At 45.1% G+C, this 24,759-nt stretch overlaps 1 protein-coding gene across 4 annotated transcripts in view; it reads right to left on the bottom strand.

Moving 5' to 3' along the window:
- Window positions 1-24,759, bottom strand: part of PDCD11 (programmed cell death 11) — a 640,465-nt gene that overhangs the window by 24,873 nt on the left and 590,833 nt on the right. For 2 of the 4 annotated variants that reach the window (XM_086922722.1, XM_086922724.1), the window contains exon 31: window positions 12,341-12,496. In XM_086922722.1, coding sequence (XP_086778848.1) covers window positions 12,341-12,496 — 156 coding nt within the window. The remainder of the gene's footprint in view (window positions 1-12,340; window positions 12,497-24,759) is intronic. The other 2 variants (XM_086922723.1, XM_086922725.1) reach the window with 1 other exon arrangement.

Here is a 24,759-nt window from a genome sequence, read left to right as displayed (position 1 = left end):
TGCTCCCCAGAAGAAATCCCAGGAGACCCTATCGAATGCCTTTTCAGCATCTAGCAACAAGACAGCCATAGGGTCTCCTGAGATCTCCATCACGTCAAAAAGGGGGATCACTCGGCGTAGATGCTGGGTTGTACCACGTCCCATAATAAACCTGTGCTGGGTCGGGTGTATGGTCTTCCGTAAGATGCCATTTAGTCGGGTGGCCAGAAGTTTAGAAAAGATTTTAACGTCACTATTCATGAGGGTGATCAGGCGATATGACCCCGGTTCTCTGGCTGGTTTGTCCTTTTTCAAAAAAACAATGTCGGCATTCGCCCAGGATTCAGGAGCAGGTCCGCCCTTTTGAGCTAACATCATTACCTCTACGAAATCTGTTTCAATAGAATCTTTAAAGATCTTATAAAACTCTAAAGGAATCTGGTCTGGGCCAGCAGCTTTCCCAGAGGGGAGATCCTGCAGGGCCCCCATAATCTCATCCTGAGTGAAAACCCTCTCGAGTTCTTCCCTATCTATACAATCTACTTTCTTAATAGGTACCTTATCCAGGTACTCACCAACCCTGGCTGGAGCTATAGCTGAACCTGCAGCATATAGCTGCTGATAGAAGAGCCTAAACGTTTCCCGTATTTCAAAAGCATCTGTAATAACTTTCCTTCCAGAATAATAAATTTCGGGGATCTCCCCAGCAGATGTTTTTTGCCTGGCTCTTACATCCAAGGTATGCCCAACCCACTCATTAAATTCATAACAATGCTGTCTTTTAGACAGATATGTCTCAGCAGCCTTTTTAGCGAAATGATCTATTGCCTCAGATTTTTTCAGGGCCAACTACAGTAATATCCCATCCACCGCTTCCCCTGCACCAATAACCCTGGCCAGCACTTCCTCCAGCTTGTTTAATTCCTCTCTCACCTCTTGCTCCCTCAGTCGCTCCTTCTTTTGACGACGCAAACTATAACTTAGTGTCTCCCCTCTCACCCCCGCTTAAAAAAAAAACCCAGACTGTACCCAGACTAGTGCTCCCCCGATTAAAATCCCAAAATTCTTTAATCCATCTCTTCATATATGTAACATAATCAGGATCAAATAACCACCTTCGTCCAGACAATATTCTTTTTCTCCATCATAAAATTAACAGTCAAAAGTAGAGGGCAAACCACACCTTTTTTTCTCCTGAATAATTCCTTCTTGACGCTCCCCATTGTGCCCCTAGTCCGTTTACGTTAAAATCCCCACACATAATTATAGGAGCGGGCCAGATTGCTAAAATAGAATCCAAGTATTCTAGCAGCTCTGGATCATCACGTGTTGAGCCATACACTGTACAGTGTGTAAACTTCTGGTTATATACCAGACATTCAATCATAGCCCAGCGTCTCCATTGATCCACTGATTTTCTATAAACCCTAACATCATTTCTCCAAGTGAGAATTGCCCCCCCCACCCCCGAGTTCGGGATCCCTGTGTTATGTGTGCCAAATGTTTGAACCCAAGTTGTTCTATAATGTGTGCTCTACATCCTTCTACATGCGTTTCTTGAATACACAGAAAATCTAGCCGAAGAGTTTTCAACCAAGTCGCTACCTTATTTCTCTTATGCTGATGGTCGAGTCCACATATATTAACTGACAAAATCCATAAGCTCATATTGTAAAATGATTAAGTTCTCTGCACCTCGACCTATCCTTTATTGATTTCACACCACACAATTTTTTGTATATGCTGATAGAACATAACATACTAGATGACCAAATGAAACCAGCATACCTCCAAAAATAACATTCCTCCAATAGCCTAGCATCTTGATATATTCCTTTCTGTGCTGATTCCTTAACAGACCCCTCCCTGAGAACCTCCCTTCTACCGCCCCCCCCAAACTCCCATACAGGCAATTAGGTCAAACATGACCTAGGTGTGACCACTGAGTTTGCTCCACTACAGCGCCAACCACCGCCCCCGAAATGAGCGCACAGCCACTTTAACCCCCCCGTGAAAGCCCTATCCCCATAATAGCAAAACAATAAAACAATAAGCCAAAATTATCTATTAAATTGACGACAAAAACGTACGGCTAATACCCAACCCAGACACCCCTAAGATACCGTAGTAGCTAAATTTAACTTCAGACTTTTCTTAATTAAAGGTTCAATAAAGTTCAGTCCTTTCCTGTGGCCCCCTTTCCCATTGCATTACCCGGAGACCTTCCCCAACGCGATTCAGTATGGAATAAGGAAAATGCTATTTACCAGTATGCATCTGTTCTTGGCATGTAGAGCTACAGAGTTGCACAGTATGCATAGATTGCCAGCTAGTGTTGGGCCCGGATGTTTGCAGTTTGTTTTGTAGAAAAGTCTTTGGAAGTCACGGGATAGGCGACTCCTCCTTTGGATGATACTGCGCATGGTCATCGGCTCCATCCCCAGATTGTTTTTCGCCATTAGGGAAGTGATGGAGCTGTATAAGAGATAGTGATGTCCATGCGATATGTGTCTAAGTAGGATAATACTGGAACAGATAAAGGTAGCCGGGGAGGCGGGTGGGCGTGTGCAATTCTGCAGCTCTACATGCCAAGAACAGATGCATACTGGTAAGTAACATTTTCCGTTCGAGGCATTTGAGCTGCAGATTGCACACTATGCATAGATTACCCAGCAGTTCCCACACCTAGCGGCGACCACCCGTATCTGTTGCAGTGGTTTGAAACAGTTTTTAGTACAGCCTGGCCCACAGTAGCTTGTTGCTTAGTTTGCACATCTACACAGTAATGCTTTGTGAATGTGTGCGGTGTAGCCCATGTGGCTGCTTTGCATATGTCATCTAGGGGAATGTTCCCTAAGAATGCCATTGAAGCCCCTATTTTCCTGGTAGAATGGGCTTTTGGTAGGATTGTTAATGTGAGTTTTGCTTTTTGATAACCTATTTGTATGCATTTAACAATCCACCTAGCGATCCCTGACTTTGAAATGGGATTGCCTTTATGTAGCGGTGAGAAAGACACAAAGTTGTTTTGTCTTACGAAAGGTTTGTGTTCTTTCAATGTAGTATAGTAATGCTCTCTTGACATCTAAAGTGTGTAGAGCTCTTTCTGCGACTGTTTGAGGCTGCGAGAAAAACACAGGCAGCTCAACAGATTGATTTAGATGAAACGGGGAAATGACTTTTGGGAGACATTTTGGATTTGTACGAAGAACCACCTTGTTATGATGCATTTGCAAAAAGGGTTCCTGAATGGTAAATGCTTGTAGTTCCCTAACCCTTCTGAGAGAGGTAATGGCTACTAGGAAAGCTGCTTTCCAGGTTAGAAATTGCCATTCGCATTTATGTAATGGTTCGAAGGGAGGTCCCATTAACCTTGTGAGAACTACATTTAGATTCCACACTGGTGCGGTGGGGTTCTGGGAGGAATTGTTCTTTTGAGTCCTTCCATGAAAGCTTTAATAGCTGGCACTCTAAAAAGAGATAGTTGTTGTCTATTTTGCAAGTGTGCCGCAATAGCTGCAAGGTGTAACCTGATAGATGTGTAGGCTAAGTTACACTACTGAAGGTGCAGTAAATATCCAATGATGTGTTGAATAGACACATCTAGAGGATCAATTTGGTTGTTTTTGGCAGTATACGACAAATCTTTTCCACTTAGCAGCGTAACATGCTCTAGTGGTGTGGCGTCTAGCTTCCTTGATAACGTTCATACAGTCTGGGGGAAGGTTGAGGTAACCAAACTCTATGACCTCAGGAGCCAGATCGCTAGGTTGAGCTGAGCTGGGTCCGGGTGCCTGATCTCTCCACAGTTCTGCGTTAATAGGCGTGGAGATAGGTTTCGTTTTTGGTGTGGTACTACAGACATTTGCAACAGCGTGGTGTACCACGGTTGTCTGGCCCAAGTTGGAGCGATCAGAATGAGCGTTAGGGAACGTTGCTGTAGTTTGCGCACCACTAATGGAATTAGTGGGAGAGGAGGAAAAGCGTACGCAAATAGTTTTGACCAGTTCATCCATATCGCATTGCCTTTGGACAATGGGTGTGGGTATCTGGTGGCAAAGCTTGGGCATTTTGCGTTTTCATGGGTGGCAAAGAGGTCTATCGGAGGATGTCCCCACATTTGAAAGAACGGATGAAGTTCCCACTCGTGGATTTGCTGAGTTTGTCGACTTAGCAGATCTGCCATGGTGTTTTGTACTCCTGGGACATGTTGGGCTAATAGGAAGATGTTTAGTGGTATAGCCCATCTCCATATCTGCTGTGTTAACTGAGAGAGCTGCAGAGAGTGTGTCCCTCCCTGTTTGTTTATGTAGTACATAGCTGTCATATTGTCTGTGCGGACTAGGACAGCTTTGCCTGACACTTGAGTTTGAAAAGCTTTTAGGGCTAGAAACACAGCTAGTAACTCTAGGTGGTTTGATGTGGAGTAGCTTTTGTAGCGGTGTCCACCTGCCTTGCGTGGTGGGATGCAGGACTTGAGCTCCCCAGCCGGAGAGCGATGCGTCCGCTGTTAAGACTACTTGAGGAACTGGCTCTAGAAACGGTTGCACTTTGGAAAGATTTTTGGTGTTCCACCATTGCAGAGAACGATGAGTCCCACCATCCACCAACACTAGCTCTGTTAGTTGACCTTGAGCCAGGTTCCATTGGTGTGCTTGGCGCTCTTGAAGTGGACGCATTTGCAATCTTGCGTGAGGAACTATGAATATGCAAGATGCAATCATTCCTATGAGCTGCATGAACACTCGAGCTGGTAGTGTGTGTTGCGGCTTGAATTTTGTTAGAAGAGTTTGTACACTTGTTATCCTTGCTGGAGAGGGATACGCTAGTGTTAGCTGTGTGTTTATTGTAGCGCCGAGATACTGTTGTATATGTGAGGGTTGTAGATGCGACTTGGTGTGATTTACTGTGAATCCCAAGTCGTGAGTTGAATGGTAGCAGGAGTGTGTTGTACACACTGGCTGTATGAGCTGGCTTTTATGAGCCAGTCGTCCAGATATGGGAAGACTTGAATGTGTTGTCTTCTTAAGTGTGCTGCTACCACTGCCAGGCATTTGGTAAACACCCTTGGCGCTGTTGTGACTTCGAATGGGAGCACTTTGAACTGGTAGTGCTGCCCGTCTAGCACAAATCTGAGATATTTTCTGTGCGCTGCGTGGATGGCAAGGAAGTCGTTTAGTCCCAGTAGTGGAAGGACCTGTTGAAGTGTGACCATATGAAAATGGTCCGACTGAATGTAAATGTTTAGAGGTCTGAGGTCTAGGATGGGTCTTGGAGATCCGTCCTTTTTTGGTATTAGGAAATACAGTGAGTATACTCCTTTGTTTTTCTGGTGCTCTGGAACTATCTCTATTGCATTTTTCTGCAGGAGGGACATTACCGCTTGTCTGAGCAATGTTAAATGTTCCTGTGACATTGGACGCTGCCTGGGTGGTTTGTTTGGGGGGGGGGGGGGGGGGGTAGATTGTAGTTCCAGACTGTAACCTGATTGAATAATTAGTAACACCCACCTGTCTGATGTTATGTTTTCCCAGGCTGGCAGGTACTGTTCGAGTCTTCCCCCGACCAGAGTGGAGTGGGGCAGGGGATGGGGAAGCGAGTCATTGGGCAGGGGTGGAGGCAGAGCGGGAATGGTTATTTTTTACCTCTGCCTTTGTTATTGTTACCCCTGTACCCGCCCCTTTGGTAGCCCTTGCCGTAAGTGGATTGTGTGGGGGCTTTGTATGAGGCGGAGGCTGTGTCTGAGGAATATCCTCTGGTGGCACCTCTATAGGATGAGCGACGAAATGAACGTCTGGGAGCCTGCGACTGCAGGGCTCCCATACATTTGGCGGTGTCTGTATCTTTTTTCATTTTTTCAAGAGATACAACTACGTTGGGTCCAAATAGGTGTTGCTCATCGAAAAGTTGATTTAGAATGGCATTTTGTACCTCAGGTTTGACTCCTGATATACGCAGCCAGGCATGTCTGCATAGCAAGACGCTGGTGTTAACTGCTCTAGACGCAGTATCAGCTGCGTCAAGGGCACATCTAATGGAGGTATTTGTATTGTTTTTACCCTCTTGGATGAGTTCATGTGCCCCATCTTTGTACTTATCAGGGAGGTGTCTCATTATTGACTCTAATTCGGCATAATGTGCTCTATCATATCTGGCTAGCAATGCTTGTGTGTTGGCGATACGGCAGATGTTTGCTGCTTGAGACGCAGTTCTTTTCCCTGATGCGTCTAATAACTTAGACTCCTTATCTGGTGGGGCAGCATCACCTGATGTTTGCGAGTTAGCTCTCTTGCGTGCGTTGGAAGCGACAAGTGAGTCTAGTGGCACTGGCCCCTTAATGTATTCTGGGTCTGAAGGGGCGGCTTTATATTTCTTCTCTATACGAGGATTAATGATTCTAGTTCTGACTGGGTCTTCGAAGACTTCAGCAGCGTGTTTAATTACTCCTTTGAGAATTGGTAAGATGGATGCTGACCTTTGTGTGTTATCAAAGGTATCCATGAGGAAGTCTTCGTCTACAGGGTCTGTGATATTGTGCAGCCCTGTGTATTAGTTAGTTAAACCCTATAGTGTTTTCAGGTGGGGTAGGCCGTGATGGGTATAAGTCCTCCTGAGGGACATTTGGGACATCTCGAGTGGTGTAATCAACCCATGGGTCAGGGGATCCTGTAGGTGTGTCTGGATCAGGCATGTTACCCCCCCCCCCATATCATCAGAACTATCATCTGTATGAGAGGGTGTAGGAGAATGCTGTGGTATGGGAGAGTGTGGTGATGGCATAGGTGGAGGAGAAGGGGAAGGCGGTCTTAAAGGCGAGGTAGCCATGTCCTTCGTTGCAAGCGGAGCTGGAGCTGGCTTGTCCAGTGGTCGCTTCTTTGAGGCCAAAATCAACTGTCCAGTTATTGGGTCCTTAGCCAGAGTCTTTTGGGCAGGGTCCGGAATATACAAGTCCTTTGCCGGAGGCCGATCTTTTGGTGCTATGGAAGGTTTCGGCACAGAAGCAGCTTGCTTTGGTTTTTTGACAATGTCCTTTGTCGCGGAAGCAGGGGTCTTTTTCGGCTCCAAATGTTTTTTCGGGTCGGGTGCTGTTTTCGGATATGGTTGTTTCTTTGGATCCAATGCTTTTTTCGGTTCCGGTGGTTTTTTGGAATCCGAAGCTTTGCTTGGTTCCAACCTGGGTTTCGGTGCCGAAGGAGTTGTGGGTTTCGTCGCCGATGGTTTGGACGTCGGCGTAGCCGGTGTTGATGTCTTTTTCGGTGCCGGTAAGTTGGCGCCGGCACCATGGGGAGGCTGACTCGAGCCCGAGTCGGCCGAAGGCTTAATTGGCTTCTTTGCCGGGCCCGCAGGTGGGGCAGTTGAAGCGGAGTGTCGGTGTGCACCCAAGCCCGAGGGCGAGGGTGTAACCTGGGCCTTCTTTGGGTGTGTCGAGGAAGGGTCGGGGTCGACGGACTTACTTACGACCCGTTGCGCTGGAGTGACGTCCTCGACATCCGAATCTTCTTCATGTTCGGAATCGCGGTCGACGCCTTCCGCAAAGATGTCGTCCTGAATGGAGGATGAAGATCGAGCCATTGTTCTTCTCGCTCTTCGGTCCCGGATAGTCTTTTTGGAGCGAAAAGAGGAACAAGCTGAAGAGTCCCTTGCCTCGTGCTCCGGAGAAAGGCAGAGGTTACACACCTTGTGAAGGTCGGTGTGGGGAAACTTCGACCCACATTGAGGACACTTTTTGAATGGCGTCCTTTCCATGAGCTGGAGTCGGCGACGGCCAGAATCAATGTATTAGACGTTGAAGAATAGCGTCGAGTGGAGAAGCGTTCAAAACTTATTTTCTGAAAGTTGGTGAGGATTGCGCGCCAAAGGAATTCGGTTTCAAGACGGAGCGCTGGAAACACATCCGAGCCCGGTGGCGGAAAAAAACTATCTGGGGATGGAGCCGATGACCATGCGCAGTATCATCCAAAGGAGGAGTCACCCATCCAGTGACTTCCAAAGGTTTTTCTACAAAACAAACTGCAAACATCCGGGCCCAACACTAGGTGGCAATCTATGCATAGTGTGCAATATGCAGCTCATATGCCTTGAACACTATGTTCTCTTCAATCAGACACATTTTTAAAAACATCTATAAAAGCACTGTTTACCCCATGATCATCACTGCAGATTTCTTAAATCAGGAAGTTATAAATAAACATCAATGGCCTGACCAAATCTGCTAAACTTCCCAGTGGGAACAAATATCAGTAAGATTTTTCAATAGTTTTAAGGATAATGTTTATTTTTATGGTGAATCTTACTCTTCTTTCATAGGCTGTTTCCTATTATCAACTAGCAATCTAACTGGAAAATGCTAAAATATCTGTTATTTCAGACCTTTGAGGTAACATGGTCCTCCCTCACCTTCTTTGCACGTATACACTCCCTCTACCAGTCTCTCTTTTAAACAGTTTTTCGACTGACTGACAAGGAGTTTATGCAAGTACTAATTGGGAAAGATTAGCATTCTTTGTCCTCCTTTTAGGTTTCGTCTTTTTCAATTAACTCTGTGGGTAAACTGCACAGCACTGAGAAGGAGAAAGGGAGGAGAGGGAGGAGAAGGAGCCTCTGGAAGTTAAGGTCTAGGCCAACAGGTTAAGCAGAGCTTCCTGGTCTGAAAGTCTCGGTCAACTAATTACAGGAAAATATTTGTGTAGTAGCCCTCACTGAGAAACGTATATATCAGTGATAAATACATGACTGTAGAATGACAAGGCCACCAATTGAGCCTTGAGTGTGTTTTCCAGAACACCAGACAGAAACAGTCTTCATAGAGGTTTTAGAAATCAGTAATACATGATGTCGTCCATCAGATAATGGTAGCTTTTATAGCAGCTTGGCCAGCATTGAGCCTACAAAACTCCCAAACTATTGAGCAGCCGAACGTAGGTCCCAATTTCTCAAAGAAGAGGGCTGCAGAACACACTTTATGGATCACCATCACTTTGCACTTAACAGCAGAGGAAAATCATTCAACATTAGAAAATCTGCCTTCAATTCCAACGTGTTTATGTTAAGGGACAAAGTTGATACTCTGCCATCGACATGGGAGTTGGAACAAAATCCCACCAAAATGCTAGGAGGATTTGCTTTCAATCACAAGGTTAGAACCAGGGAAGGCTGGACTTGGGGGTCAAGATTGCATGGAACACATTAAAGCTTGGTAGAGGGTAGCATAGTACCAGAAAAAAAACTGGAACACGTAGACTGATGCTGTCTAAATGATCATGAAGTGATCATTAAATCACTCCATGAGTAACCACACAATAAGCCTACTTTTCAGGGTAGTCCTGATGAAACCGATCCTCAGAGTGCTCCAATGAGAATTTGGGGCACTTTCTTGCCTGCATTTGGATGAGACAATCAGTCAGCAAGGAAAAGCAAAGGCTCTGCTGCCACAAAAAGGCTGATCAAGCTACTTGGCATTGTCCTTCGCTGATGAGAGCTGCATTTCCTGAGTACTCGAGGACTGGTAAATGAGTGTTGGCATCAGTTAGATCCACCATTCAGCTGTTGTGGCACTGTCAAATGCTGAGCCCAAATCAGCATCTTAGGGAGGAACCAAAGTAGATTATATGGATCCAAAATAGGACAGTGTCTTCTGCCTTTGTCTCCTTGCAAGGTAGTAATGGGACAGTATTCCTTCCACCTTCTGGGGAGCATGTGCATTTTTCTTCTACCTTAAAGGAGGAGACTCTTGACCACCTACAGACATTCTTCAGAAGGTGACTGACACAGAGTTGGCAGGAATGGAGCAGCTGTTTGAACTGTAGATCACAGACTTTCACTACTACAAAAGGAGCAATGGATTTGTACTGATTAGGATCCAACAATGGTATTGGAGTGCAGGAGGCAAGGAGGGGGGCAGATTTCCAGGCAAGCCACTGATGTGTCTAGCTGTCTGCTAAAGCTGTGTAAATGGGCATGCTCTTCTATCTAAAATATTTCCCCTTTGATGGCCAATTGCATCCTGAAGGAGAAGGCTCCTGTCAGTGGTCCAAAGAGAAAAGAGGTACCTGTCTTGAAAAACTGGAATGCCACCGCTGGCTACATGAGGAAAAATGGTCTTGGCAAACCAGCCTGGAAGGGGTACACACAGTGATTTTACTGTGATGATCCGAGTACATGTAATGCTGGAGAATACCTCACATTAGCGCTTGGACGCCCACGGGCAACAATTGCGCTCTACAAATCCCCAAGTTTACAAGTTTACATTGAGGGGATTCAGGAACTAAACTAACAATTTAAATCAAAAGGGAGGACTCTAACTTAAGATACAAAATGTCATCCACAACTGTGGGCACAACGGTACTGGTTTCCTGGAGGCAGTATCAATGAGGACCTGGGACATGAGCCGTTTTGGTTCTAGACCCCCTATGACAAGTCCCAGTAAAAACAACTGCCAACGATAGAACTTGTAGGTGGCTTTGATAGCATTTGTCTATTTAACGGAGAACACACCTGAGGGACAGCATGCCTGACTGATAAATGTACTTTATGCATTTCACAAGATTCTTTGCCATTTTGTTCAGGTCATAGGACAACAAACTGCCCTTCAGTGTACTAACATTCACAACAAGAGAACAAGATGAAGGAAGGCTGGATACTAGGGAAAAAATGGAAATTGTATTGTAGGTTGGTTTTAGTTTACGTGGCGTTTGACATTGCTCCCTCAGAAAACACCTTTCTCAGATATTTAGAGCTTTCCTAAAGACTTGGGCCTGGAAGGCCAGGACAGGCTCTGATAGGGTTACACAGTATATGTCCTCATCTTCTGGTGGGTGAGCCGCCTCTCAAAGCTCAAAACTTACAAAACCTTGCCCATGACCGGGGAGCTATTGCTGGAATGCTGCACTAGAGTTACTGGGAGCTGCACTGGGCGATGAGAGATCAGGACAAACTTCATAGCCTTCAGCTTCACACTAGGAGCATTGAAGAAGTAAAAACTGAAGCCCGAGTGCTGCATGGAGACAGAACATGCATATTGATTCCAGGGGACCTGTGTACAGTTTGGTAACTCACGATCCAGCTGCTCCTGGTCACATGAGCCTCACCTGTCTGTCATGGAGATGAATTGAACAGAAGGAAAAAGAAACAGGCAGCCTGCATTGAACGCAGAAGAGACAGAGTCTTTAGGAAACGGGCTGATTTTACAGAGGGAGACTGACCCATGTGGGCCCTGAAATTGTACTTAAGAAACCAGCACCCCTCTTCTTCCCAAAAAATGGGACATCTGAGTGTGACACAGTCATATATACCTGAGTGGTGTGCACCTTTGGAGTTGGGGCATATTCTCAACTAAACTGATGTGGTTGTGTCGCCAGGGTTTGGTGCATTTGCTTCTTTTCATCTTTTGTGTTTCAGGGGAGAAGGATGGCGTGCCAAACACTGGGAGGACACACCTCTACTGCTTCACTGTGATGTGAGGTTGTTCATACCTGAGCATGTGGGTGCCCTCGACCTCAACTACCACCTGTACAGTAATGGAGGTGAAACCTCCAAAAAGATTTCAGAAGGAGTCTGGGGATTGGCATACCTGGTCATACTAGAACTGAGAGAAAGTATGCAGTTCAGGAAGACTACTCAACCACTTGATACAGTAGGCTTGCATCACCACACCCAAAGAGGACAGGCTGCTGTAAGAGCTGCTGTAAGAGCTTTGAATTAACAGCTATGAATGTATTTTCTGGTCTTGCCACTTGGTAGCAGAGTACCTGCAATGTTGAGAATGGGAACGATCTAGGACATACAAGTAGCTCTATTTATGTTGCCTGAGTCAACACCTCGTAGGGAAAATTAGCTTAAATGTATAAAGATAAACTTTTAGAACACAATACATTACTGATCCTAGCATTGGCATTGAGCCCTGGCATGATGTTTGTAATGAAACTGCATTTTCTCCAACTACTATTACTCCAAGTGCCACTGTCTTAATGGTACAATTGTTCGAAATCTTGATTTTCTTCTAGGGTTTATATTGTCATAATCTTTGCCGCTTTGATAGTTCAAACGTACTACTTTCATTTCTTAAACAGAGACATCAATGCTTTTCTTCCTTGCACTTTGAAAAAAGAAGGTAAATACACTCAAAAACGAGTGAAGATGTCAGACAAGATATAAGCAATTAACCTTTTTTTTAATTATGTAAGACCACCTCTACACTGACCCCTAAGATGAACATTTCATTGCAAAAAGATGCAGAAGTCTAAATCCAAACAAACTGTGGTGGTAGTTTTACATCAACTTATCGGATTCAAAGCAAGAAGAAAAACATGCAAATCGTGGTTAAATAACATCAATACTGTAATCTATTTGTTAACCAATGCACCTTGGATTGTTGTTCTTCATCCTCGTCGCTGTCTGAGTTTTCTGCTTCTCTCTCGTCTGGCTGGGCAACCTTTAAGGTGTTCAAACTGACGTCCCAGGTGAAATCGGAAGAAATCTGCAGCCTCGGAACCGTATCCTGTGTATGCTTTTGCGGCTGCTTAAAGAAAAAACACAAAATGCATCATGGCACCAAATCTTTCTATTTTGTATTTCCCTTCACAGTTCTTTGTACCGTTGCTAAATAGATGAGCAGTGTTAGTAAAAACATACTACCCTCACACAGCATCATAACCCAATACCCTCCTGAAATTAGCAGCACCACTTTTAGGCACACTATGACCCCTTACTTCTCATACTTCTTCCATCCAAGATAGATTTGCACTTTTTCTTTATATCCTTGCAGTGTTTTAATAGCTCAAATATGAGTTCTTAATACTCGTGTATTCACAGCCATCTTAAGAATTTTTGGGACATGCACATGACCTACTTTCAGGGTCCCTTTTCAGAACAATTTCGAATGTACTTCCCATTTTCAGTTAACCCAAACCCTCAAGATGTCAAATGATATTGAAATATACCTTAAACTTTTAGAAACAGGACCATGCATATGTAGCCGTAAGGTCAAGCTGCCCAGCACCAATCAGCAAAACAGTACAAAAAGCAAAGATAAACAAGCCTAGATAAAGACACTTCTTGTTGCTCCTTGATTTAGAATTGTTTTGTCTTGCAGCAACAATATATTTAATATAGTGACTAACCAACCTGATTCACGCATTGTAAGAATGATATGGTAATTTGGCCATTTAGTGACCTGGTTCGTAATGGACAAATTACTTACCTTTGATAATGCCTTATCTGGTAGAGACATGATCCAGCCGTAGATTCCTTACCTTTGAATTTCCGAGGCGTGAAACATGATCCGGATGATTTTTCTTTGAGCAATACCCCTGTGCACCCGTAGGTGGAGTCAGTCGGCCCTGCGTGATGTCAGCGCATAGTGACATCAGCGTCACCTATATAGGCACCAACGCATCACGCTGACGTAAGTACTTTTCATGAGTTTACATGCTAGGAGCGTGGAGCCATGACATGCATGGACGATGGTGTTTCTGATCAACTAGGGCCCTGAAAAGGGATCAGTCCTGACCCTAGAAACCTGTCTACAGTGCGGGGAGGAAGGGTGAGTCAGTAAGAAATCTGCGGCTACATCATGTCTATACCAGATAAGGCGTTACTGAATGTAACAAACTTCTTCATCTGATAGAGACATCTAGCTGCAGATTCCTTAGCTTTGAATAGATACCCAAGCAATATCATCCCCAGAGGAGGGACTGCGGAAAAGTTTATACTAGGAAGTCCTGCAGAACAGAGCGGCCAAAAAGGCCATCCCTGCGGACTTGACTGTCCATGCAGTAGTGCTTGGGAAACGTGTGCTGGCATGCCCAAGCTGCTGCCTGACAAATGTCTAGGACTGGAACTCCATGTTGCAACACCGTGGTAGCAGCCTTAGATTTGGTGGAGTGAGTCTTCAGGAGGCTGCTTTTTGGCCAAAGCGTTGCAGATTTTGATGCAGAGGATGATCTATTGCGAGATAGTCCTCTTCTGCACCTCCAGACCTTTCTTCATTCCAACATACCCCACGAAGAGTTGGGTGTCCACCCAGAACTCTTTAGTTCGGTCAAGGGAGAACAACAAAGCTCTTTTCAGGTCCAGATGGTGGAGTTGCTCCTCTTCTTTAAAAGGATGCGCGAGAAAGTGGGCACGGTGACAGATTGCCTCGCATGGAATGGCGTTACCACTGTCAAGAGGAAAGAGGCCCTAGTGCGAAGCACCAGTCTGTCAGGTTAGGAGGCTTGTATGACAAAGCCCGCAATTTGCTCACACTCCTGGCAGATGTGATTGCCACAAAAAAGGCAGTTCTGATGGTAAGCAGCAGGAGGGGGGCAGTTGTGCAGAGGTTTGAATGAAGCACACTTCAATAATGAGGGTTGGTCTGGCAACCTCAGGAAGGCAGACCGGGCCGAAAGGTACCCTTTGAGAGTGCCAGTTGGACAGCCCTGCTGGGCAAGGTTCATTATAAAAAGCAAAACTTGAGAAAAGGGAGCAGAAAGAGGATCAATAGAGCTTTCTGTATATGTTACCATTTTTTTCCACCTGCAGGCATACACAGTCCTGGTGGAAAGCCGCCTGGCCACCAAAATAACCTTGCAAACTTCGGGAAAAAGGTAAAATGCTGTCAACTGCCGCTGCTGAAACTCCACATAAGAAGGAGTAGAGTTGACAGGTTTGGGAGGAGGACCCTCCTCTGCTGCTGGGACAGAAGATCCTCCAGAAAAGGCGGCCTGGTCGGAAGATTAAAGCTCAATTGGAGAAGCTTGAGATACCAGACTCTCCGTGCCCAGTCCAGACACACAAATGACTTGGGCCCAGTCGGTCCTGATCTTCTTGAGCACTCTGGACAGGAGTGTTACAGGCGGAAAGGAGTTCCACTCAAGAGGAAAAGCATCTCAGAGCAAGAGCCGCTTGGAAACCCCAGTGCGAAAAACGACAGACATTGAGCGTTCTAGGAGGAGGCAAACAGATCTAACCAAGGCTCTTGTCACTATTGAAAGAGACCTTGCGCCACCTCCGGATGGAGCCACCATTCATGATCCGCTAGGCATTGATGGCTGAGTTCGTCCACCCAGGCATTCATAGAACTTACAAGGGGTTTTAAACACCAGGGATATGCCCAGCTGTTCCAGCCATGTTCAAAGATACAGGGCCTCTTGCCAAACGGTCCACGACCCCACACTGCCCGGTTTGTTGCAGTACCGCATGGCGGTGGTGTTGCCTGTGAACACCTGAACAAGCTTTCCCTTGAATGAAGGAAGAAAAGCTTTCAATACCAAATGAATCACTTGGAGCTCCAGTAAGCTGATGTGGAGTCCAGATTACGCCGGAGACCAGAGTCCTTGATCTCCACATCTCCCAGATGGCCGCCCCATCCCAGGAGTGATGCATCTATCACTACTGTGTGATCTGTTGGGGGACGGGAGAGAGGTCTGCCTCTGACACAATCGCCGTGGGTCAGTTACCATTGCAGGTCCTGTGCAATTCCCTCAGAGATCTGGGCCATGTCGGAGAGATTCCCCTGATGCTGCACCCACTGGAACTACAAGGCCCACTACAGAGCCTGCATAAGCCATCTGGCATGTGTCACTAGCAGGATGTCCAGCAGCCTTTGAGTCATTCTCAGTAAAATTCAGGATAGAGGCTGAAACATCAGTATCATAGCCTGAATATCCTCCTGAAGCAAAGTTAGGTAAACCTCCGTCATCCGGTCATAAGATGGAGTCATGGAGGGAAGGGTAATCTTGAAGGGGAAGGAGAAGCCCCTTCGGATTAGTGGGAGAACCCACCTATCCGAAGTGATGTTCTGCTAGTTGTAGAGGTGATGGGTGATCCTGCCACCAACTGACCTCCCATGAACTGGAAGGGCAAAACTAGGAAGGTTTGGAAGCTTAGGCTGCAGGGAGGGTGGGGGTATGACCCGACCTCTGGCCGCCTGACCCAAGTCACAGCTGATGCACCACATATGTTTTTCTTGTTTCCAAAATTGACAAATGTATTTTCTTCTATCAAGCAATTTTTGGGTGTACTGTTGGGGTCAACAGTCATTATAACGGGGAGCTGGTATTGATAGGTGTAACGTCAGATATAGTTTCTGAAGCTAGGAAAAGCTTTTTGTTAATTTGTATGGCGCGAATACGTGCTTGTATTACGCATGACTGGATTAGTCCTACTCCCCCGTCCTTTGAGACATGGTGTGCTCACCTGTTAGCTATGTATAATTTGGAAGCGGCTATATATAGGACTAAGGGCCGGAAAAAAAGGACCATGGGAATGAAGATCTGGGGACCAGTTATGGATTGGATTCAAGGGGAAAATGCTTGATCATTCCTTTTTTGTATTTCTCATATATGTATTTTCATGATGTGGCATTTTATTATGTTTTTATGTATCATCTGTTGCTTTCTGCTCTGCTCTTCTTGCGTAAAATCGGACAAAAATCTAATAAAAATAATTTTAAAAAAACAAAAGGAATAGTAAATTATACTATTCCAACTTCCAGCGCCCCCCCCCCCCTTCGCAAGTCGTTGTTACGACTTGCAGAGTAAAGGTATGCGGAATCACAATGCGGTCGTGATAACGACCGCATTGTGATTCCCCGCGAGGCTGCGGGATTAGATCATACAGTCCACCGAGGGAGGTAGAGGCTTGGACCACCAAGCTCTCTGGGGTAGGGTAGCTGGTGAGGAAATTCGGGTCACCCGGTACAGCGTGATGGCAGTAGGCGATTGTACTATTCACAGGAGCCCCTGTGCTGGTCTTGGGCCATGTTTCCAGTAGGATATCAGTTAAGGCCTCGTTGAAGAGCAGCAAGCAAACCAAAGAGGAGACACTTGGCTGCAAAGGCTCTGTCAGGATATTCGTCTTGACCACCACAGAAGTGAGCTGAAGGCCCTGGACCTCAGCTGCCCGTTGCACCCCCATAGCATATGATGCTCCCTCCTCTGTAGCCACGGTAGAGGGAAAACGCAGGCCAGAATCTGGAGAGGTATCTAGTCCACTGGCCTCACCCAATTCCTCATAAAAGCCCATTTCTTCATAAGGCTGTTCTTGTGAAGGGTCCAGCAACCCCTCAATATTCCTCAATTCCAAGCTCTACAGAATAAGGATGAAGAAATGACCTAGGACCTAAGGGTTCTGTCGGTATTGCTAGACGCTGATCCGGTTCTGGGTCGTCGGGGATTAGAATGGGGCTGGCACCACTGGGGAGCGCCGGAAAGCGTCAAGAGTCTCTGTGTCAGATCTGGGGAAGGATGCAATGGCATGAATGGCATTGGTCTGGCCGGCGCAGGACCCAGTGGAGCTTCCTGAGTGTTTCCAGGGCCCAAAGGCACACCAGTAGGGTCACGTCACCCAAATATGAGACACATGGCATCATAAAATTCCTTAAGTTGGGCGGGGGACACTCCGGCTCTTGGAAAGGCGGGTAAGCACGGAGCCGACCCAGGTGAAGATTCAGAAGAATGAGGCCTAGAATGCCGAGACTCCTCCGTTGGCTGGAGAGAAGTCGAAGCACACTTCGACTTCTTATGTTTTTGTGCCTCTTACCTGACCTACACGATGACTGAGTGGGAGGACTAACACTTGGGACTCCCGGAGCGGTGTCCGGACCTTCCTCTCGACTGGGACCGTGAACAAGACCTCTGAAGAGAGCGATGTGGTACAGTGCACGGTACCACAAGCACCTTTAGGGAGCACTCCCTCAAAGCTTCTGGAGCCATGGCCCGGCAGTCAGAGCACGACTTCCAGTGGTGGTCATGCTCCAGGCACCAAAGGCAAATCAGGTGTGAGTCCGTAACTGACATGGTGCATTGACAGGTGTCACACGGTTGGAAACCAGAAGTCTTTTTGGTCAAGATGGAAAAAACCTACACATCAAAAAGGGGGTCGACAAAATGTCGAAAAAAGCCAGTCAAAAAGTGACGGAGGGTAGCGCTCCACAAAGATCTGCGCTGACTAGCGTGGAAAGTAAAGAACTGATGTCAGAGCGCCTATATAGGTGAAGCGAATGTCACTACAGCATGGACTATGCTGACGACATCACGTGAAGCCATCCATTGCCACCTACCGCACGCAGGGGTGTTGCTCAAAGAAAAATCTTCGGTATCCAGTCTGACACTTGGGAAATTCAAAGGTACAGAATCTCCTTAATTCGGCTCCACTTCATAGACCTCCCTCTCATATTACCATCTCCACATTTCTCTGGCTACACAGGGACCTCCAAGCTTTGCTGAGTCTGAGAAATGGGAGGGAAACACACGGGTAAATAGAATAGTATAACAAGAGACTTGAAAAAGAGGCAGAAAAGAAGCAGTGATGGATTCGAGTTAGAGAGCGAAACGAGGTAGGGGGAGGCACAAAGGTTAAGAGAGGAAGACGAAGAAGCCCGAAAGAAAGGGAGGCAGAAAGAGGAAGTAAGGTTTCAGAGTGAGGTAGAGAAAATTATAGAGAGGGAGAATGAAATGTAGAGATAAGGAGAGAGATGGAGTAAACAGAATGTGAGTTAGAGACCGAGATAACACAGAAGGAGCCCTTAAACTGATCACCTTGGCGATGGTCATCTCCCGCCTGGATTACGGCAACGCCCTGTATGCTAGTATACCTGCATATAGTCTTAGGCGGTTGCAACAGGTCCAAAACCAGGCGGCCCGCCTGGTGTTCAAATTACCCAAATTTCACCATGTCACCCCCCTCCTTAAATCTTTACACTGGCTCCCCGTTCGCGAGCGTGTCCAGTTCAAGCTAGCTTCCATCACTTTTCAAGCGAGACTGGGCACGGCTCCAGCTTTCATCTCTTCTGAGATTACCTCCTACGTCCCCACTAGAGACCTCCGTTCATCCACCCAGTCCCTTCTTACGGTCCCACGTTTTCGGAGGAAGAAATGGGGCGGTTCGAAATTTGCGACCCTTGCCCCTCTCCTCTGGAATTCCCTCCCCCTTGAGCTTAGGACCCTGACTCTTTATCCCCAGTTCAGAAAGCAACTCAAGACCCTTTTGTTTTCTAAAGCCTTTAATTAAACTACTCCCCCCATAATCTGAATTATTTATCATGTATGGGCTTGCCCACCCTGTTTCTGTTTGTTGTAGCGCCATGAAGCCGCTGGCGAACGTGCGCTTTAAAAGTAATTTTAAATTCAAATTCAAATTCAGAAGGAGATGAATTATAGAGAGCTACATGCAAAGAGTGGAATGGGTAGACAAGTGAGGTAGCAAGACTGCATACAGAGATACACAGTACAGGAAGAGAGACTGGAAGGGTAGACAGATTGGGAAAATAGGAAACAAGGTGTAGAAAGTCAGGTAAAGAAATTAGCAATGCAGAGAATGTTAGAGTGATCGGTGTGAAGGGCCGAAAAAGATTAGGTGTAGATAGAAAAGAGGTTAATTAGAGACAAACAGGAGAGGCAGAGATAGAAAGGTGAGGATGATAGAAAGGTAGAGAGAGGATGAAGTGGAAAGTGTGCTGAAGCAGACAGGTAGAAACAGCGAGTAGCAGTATAAAGTTGTGTAAGAGATTGAGTGAGGGGTGAGTTTGAGATAGTGAATTGAAAGACAGAAGGCGGTAAAGCGAAATGGGAGACTGGGAGGTAATGGTAGAGAAACAAACCTATGGGTCGAGAAAGAGGTAGAGATAAAGGAGGAAGGTATTGAGAACTGTGAACTAGAATGAACAGATTAAGAAAGAAGGGGTGCTAAGGCAAGGAATGAATGTTGATGTAAATGGTTAAGTAGTGAGGAAGAGAAAGGGGACATGGAGAAAGATGAGGTAGTGAGTGTGGTGTGAGGTGAGGATGTGGAGAGGTAGAGAGTAAAGGCAGAAAGAGAAGGTATATGGAGGTGAGCTCAAGAGCGATGAGGCTGTTAGAGAGGTGAAGTAAAAGAAGGCTAGATAGCGGAAGGTGGGTCGGAAACAGCTGTAAGGGACAGAGAGAGAGAGGGGTGAGCTATAGAGATCAGTTACATGGGGGGTAGATATGTAGAGAGGTGGGCAGTGGGCTCAGAGTGGCAGAGAGAAAGAGGCAAGGTAGAGACAGAAATACAGAGACATCTGTTTCAGAAAGAGTTGCTGTAAACAGATCCAGGATAAAGTGCGCTGGGGTGGGTACACAGAGAAACAGAGAGAGAAGGAAAGAAACTGGAGTGAGCTAGAAGAAGTGAAAAACAGCAGTAAGCTAGAAGAAGTGAGGTGAAGTAAGGAAAGAAGCATGAAACAAAGATAGATGTGGCAGAAAAAAGATGTAAAGGGTGGTAGGGACAGGTAAAATGAGTAGTTAGAGGGGTAGATAGAGAAATGAAATAGAGAGAAAGGAAGGGATTTAATGACTGGTGAGGTAGGTAGATGAGAGGTGAAGAGGAGGGCTTGAAGAAGAGAAACAGAGAGGGGTTAGAGGAAGTGTAGGTTAGAAGGAGGTAGACAAACAAGTATAGAGAGGTAAAAAGGGATAAGATCAGGAAGATGGATAGAGATGCTAGAGTAAAAGAGATGTGGTGCAGAGAAATGTAGATGTGTGACTAGGCAGAGAAAGGCATGGTTAGAAGTAGGTGAAGTAGAAGTGAGGTTGAGATACAAAAGGAGACATTTGAGAAAGAGATAAAGAGATCATTTTACCAGAGGACCCTGGGGCTATTGCTCATTTTGCTTGTTTCTTGAATTGGCTCTGCAGGTATCCACATATCAGACCTTTCCCTTCAATGATGAGCTCATCCACACTATGAATGGAGAAACCGTGTCCACGCTAGGCAATGAATTGCTTACTACATGGTTCTTGGAAATTCAGGCAGTGAGTGACATTATTTGGCAGTCCTCTACTGGTTTCTCTCTACCTCAGAGGTGAAGTCTAAATATACATCATCAGATGAATTATTATTTACTTTGTGCATGCAATCCGAAATTCCTCATCACGGTGCAAGTTCTCTGTTCCATATCAATGCAGCACCAAGCATGACCAACAACCCACTCAAGAACTGACTTATGTTCCACCAATATTAAGATTTAAAACACATTTAACAAACCAGGAAAGACTAATGCACAAGTGGAATTAGAAAGGTGAAAATGTATTCTTGAAATTGTTCAAGGACAGCAATGCGTTTAAAACTTTCACTACCCAAATGTTTTTTCTTGCTGGAGGGTTTCACTGTGTTGTCAAGTTTCTATTAGAAGCATGGCAGATACGTTTCTGATGGAAATATTAATGCAGGTAAATAAAATAAATGGGTTGCTTTGGTTCTCAAACAAGGTCAGTGGCACATATATGACCTATCAAGCTTTTGGTTGCTTTATAGTTTTGACTCCAATGGGATGCTTTACAATAAAACCATTATCACCAGAACACCTTCAATGCTGAAAATGGTTATTCCATTGTGGAAGATATGGAACAATAATTTTGGAGAGTTGTCACTCAAATCAAATCATCTTTATTCGGTTTCCATTTTTTGAAAGCCATAAAAGTACATAAAAAACAATAAATATTAAAAAAATCACATTCATTCTGTATCAAACAGTACTTTAAAAGCATATTTTTAGAAGTCCATCTTATATCAAAAAGGATACTCAATCAGAGTTCATAAGTTCATTCGATGCCTAATACATGATTTGAGATACTGTGCAACAGATTTTGTCATCAGGTTATTTTCCAGAAATTGTAGTGCCAGGTAGGCAGGGCGACATCTGCGAATTTTTAAAACTTTTAATACTGGTATTATCCACCGCCTGCGTAATGGTGTATAGAATTTGCAAAAAAAGAAGACATGAATTATGGACTGTGGAGACATTAAATCGCAGGGACACACTGAGATATTATGTGTCCAATCATTCTGTTTAGGAAACAAAACCAGATAGTGATATAAATTAAACCTAAAACGTGTAAGAAGGAATTTTTCGTATTATGTTAGATCATACTGCAAGTACGGTTGGATGGTAGGGACCAGCTGAATTAGTAGGCAATGCTGGACTGATGGCTTCCCTATTTCACTCAACATCCGTAGTTGAGATAAATGAGACATACAGATTGTTTTTAGTTCTTTTTTCGATATGTCTGTTACTGACAAGGGGTCGTCAAAAAATCTCGGAAAACCAATGTCTGTAAGAAATGATTTCACGTAGGCCAACCATTTTATCTTTATCATGTTATCTAATTTCAGACAGTCCTGAATTACTGATTTTGTGAGATGACACTCGTCTGTTGCCCATATTCTGCGCCACAACATGATCGGTTGGATTTTGATGGTGTCAGAGATGTAGTCCACCCCGAGTTCAAGGTGACATCCGTATGTAGTTGTACTTCTTGGGACAGCCAATAGAAATCTAAAAAAAGAGTTTTCGACTTTTTGTAATTGTTCTACGTTTGTCGTTCCCCAAACCCCTGCTCCGAAGGTGGCTGTGCTTATGCATTTGGCATTATATATCTTGATCATCTCGGTCGGGGGTCTTTTGCCGAGGCGTAGAGAAAAGGCCTTTAATGCACCAATTGTTCTTATAAGGGACAGTTTTCGGGAGTGGACTGCTTCCTTCCAGTTGAATGCCTCGTCAATAGTGATGCCTAGGTAGGGGTACGTGTTTGTTCTTTCAAGGGGTAGGTTATCCACGTAAATTTTCTTTACTTTTTTCCCCTTGGTACCCGCATGCATCACATATGTTTTCTTTATATTGACTTTTAAGTTCAGACTGGTCATAAAAGAGCAATAGTTATTTAAAGCCCGTTGAAGTTGGACTGGAGTTCGGGCAAGAATTACCGCGTCGTCGGCGTATAGTAGTGCTGGAATCTGCCGACGACCGGCTTCTAGGAGATCTTTTACATCCTTTAACATTGCTATCTCAAGACCGTTAGTGTAGAGCGTAAATAAGAAAGGGGCCAGCACGCACCCTTGTCTGACCCCCTTCTGAATTGGAAAACTGTCTGTCAATTGTCCACCTGTCCCGAATCTGACCTTTCCCGTGGCTCCTGTGTATAGTTCGCGGAGAAAGTCGACTATTGGTGATTCAATCCCCATTTGCAGCATTATTGTCCAGAGTTTTGAGTGTTCCACACAGTCGAACGCTGCTGTGAGGTCGACGTAAACCATATGTAGACAAGATTTTTTTGCGTTTACGTATTTACCGGCCAGTAATGTTACGTTTAGGACTTGGTCTACTGTACTCAGTCCTGCCCTAAACCCATATTGTAGGTCTGAGAGTACACCATGTTCTTTCGACCCCTCCTGGAGTCCATCAAGAAGTATGCGCCCTGCCATTTTTCCGATCGAGTCCAGGAGGGAGATGGGACGATAACAGGAGGGGCTTTCTCTGTTACCCTTCTTAAAAATGGGGACGAGTATCGAGAAGGACCAAGAATCGGGGAGATTAGTGTCCTTTGCCGCGTTTAAAACTTTAGTAAGGAGAGGGGGCCAGAGATCAGGTAGGAGTTTGTAGAGGTCCATTGGGACCGAGTCTGGTCCTGGTGCTTTGCCTGTTTTGGCAGTCTTTATGGCTTTTATTGTTTCATTGATTGTAAAATGAATGGCAATTGGTTATTTCACCGGCAGAAGGGAATCCTGGGAGGTTGAGTCTGTAGATTTGACCTCACCGAATACCCCTGAGAAATGTTGCACCCAGTCCTGTGCGTTTATGGCTACATCCAGGGAAGGGTCGTCATTATTTTCTGTTAAAAAGGGGTTTTTAACTATCTGCCAGAAAGCTGTGCTGTCTTTTAAAGTGCTGCTTTTTAGCAGTTGGATCCAGAGGTTTGCTTTTAGGTACTTTTTTCTTTTCCTGATTGCAAGCGTATAAATCTTTCTTAAGTTGATTACCTCTTGTCTGTTTCTTTCTTTTTTGGTTAAGGCCCTCTTTAAAATCGGAGTAAGCTTTTGTGCATTCTGTGTCGAACCATCCCTATCTTATTGTCTTATTATGTTTATAGGGCTTGGTTAATTCATTTCTTATGTTTTTCACGATCTCTTTGTAGTTAGTCATGATCTCTGTTGAGATGTCGAAGGATCTAGGCACTTGTCTATTTCATCTCTACATGTTTTAATTATTCTTGTTTTGATGGCTTCCTGATCTATTTTGCTCCATTTGAGGGTATAGCCATTTAATCTATCCAGTGTTAATGCTTCCTGATTGAGCATTCCGAGATAGGCCTTGTCTATTTTCTTTCGGTGGGTCGGTTCTTGATAGGTCAGTCTTAGTGGGAAATGATCGCTGAGTGCGTTGTTGTGCACCTCAAAGGTCTTAATGCGTGTGGCTTTATTAGTAGATATTAGTATATAATCGATTATAGTTTCGAGACCTCTTCCGTGAAAAGTTGGAGTAAATTGGGTTATGGGGGTTTTGATCATGTTGGCAAACCCTATGTCTAGTTCGGACATAATGGCCTGCATGTTATTGCCTTCAATAGTGTGGGAAAAATGAGTTAGACAGTTTCCTTGTTCGTCTGTGATCCCACAGATAGAGGTGTCACTTTTGTTGCATATGTGGAGATTGAAGTCTCCTCCCCAGATTATTGTGTGGGAGACCTTGGCGTACTTTGTTTTGAGATCGTTGGTCTGGTTAGAAATTTTGATTAAGGCCTTTATCAGCTCCATCGGGCTCATGTTGTTGTAGAAATTTATGATGGTATAGACATCTCGATTTGTTCCTTGGAGATTGATGATCCAAAAGTTCTGAAGTAGTATTGTAGGAGTTCTTTCGTGGCATGGCCAAAGGTTGGAAATATATACTGTTAGGCCTCCTTTGCTTCTCCCTGAGTTCGATCTTATTGCTTGGGAGAAGAATGTTTTGTATCCCAGTAGATGGATTGGGTTGTTAAGCCACGTCTCCTGGAGACAAATTGC

Source organism: Lissotriton vulgaris, chromosome 5 (assembly GCF_964263255.1).
Source record: "Lissotriton vulgaris chromosome 5, aLisVul1.2, whole genome shotgun sequence".
Classification (NCBI taxonomy): Eukaryota; Metazoa; Chordata; class Amphibia; order Caudata; family Salamandridae; genus Lissotriton; species Lissotriton vulgaris.
This window is presented reverse-complemented; position numbering and strand designations above follow the sequence as displayed.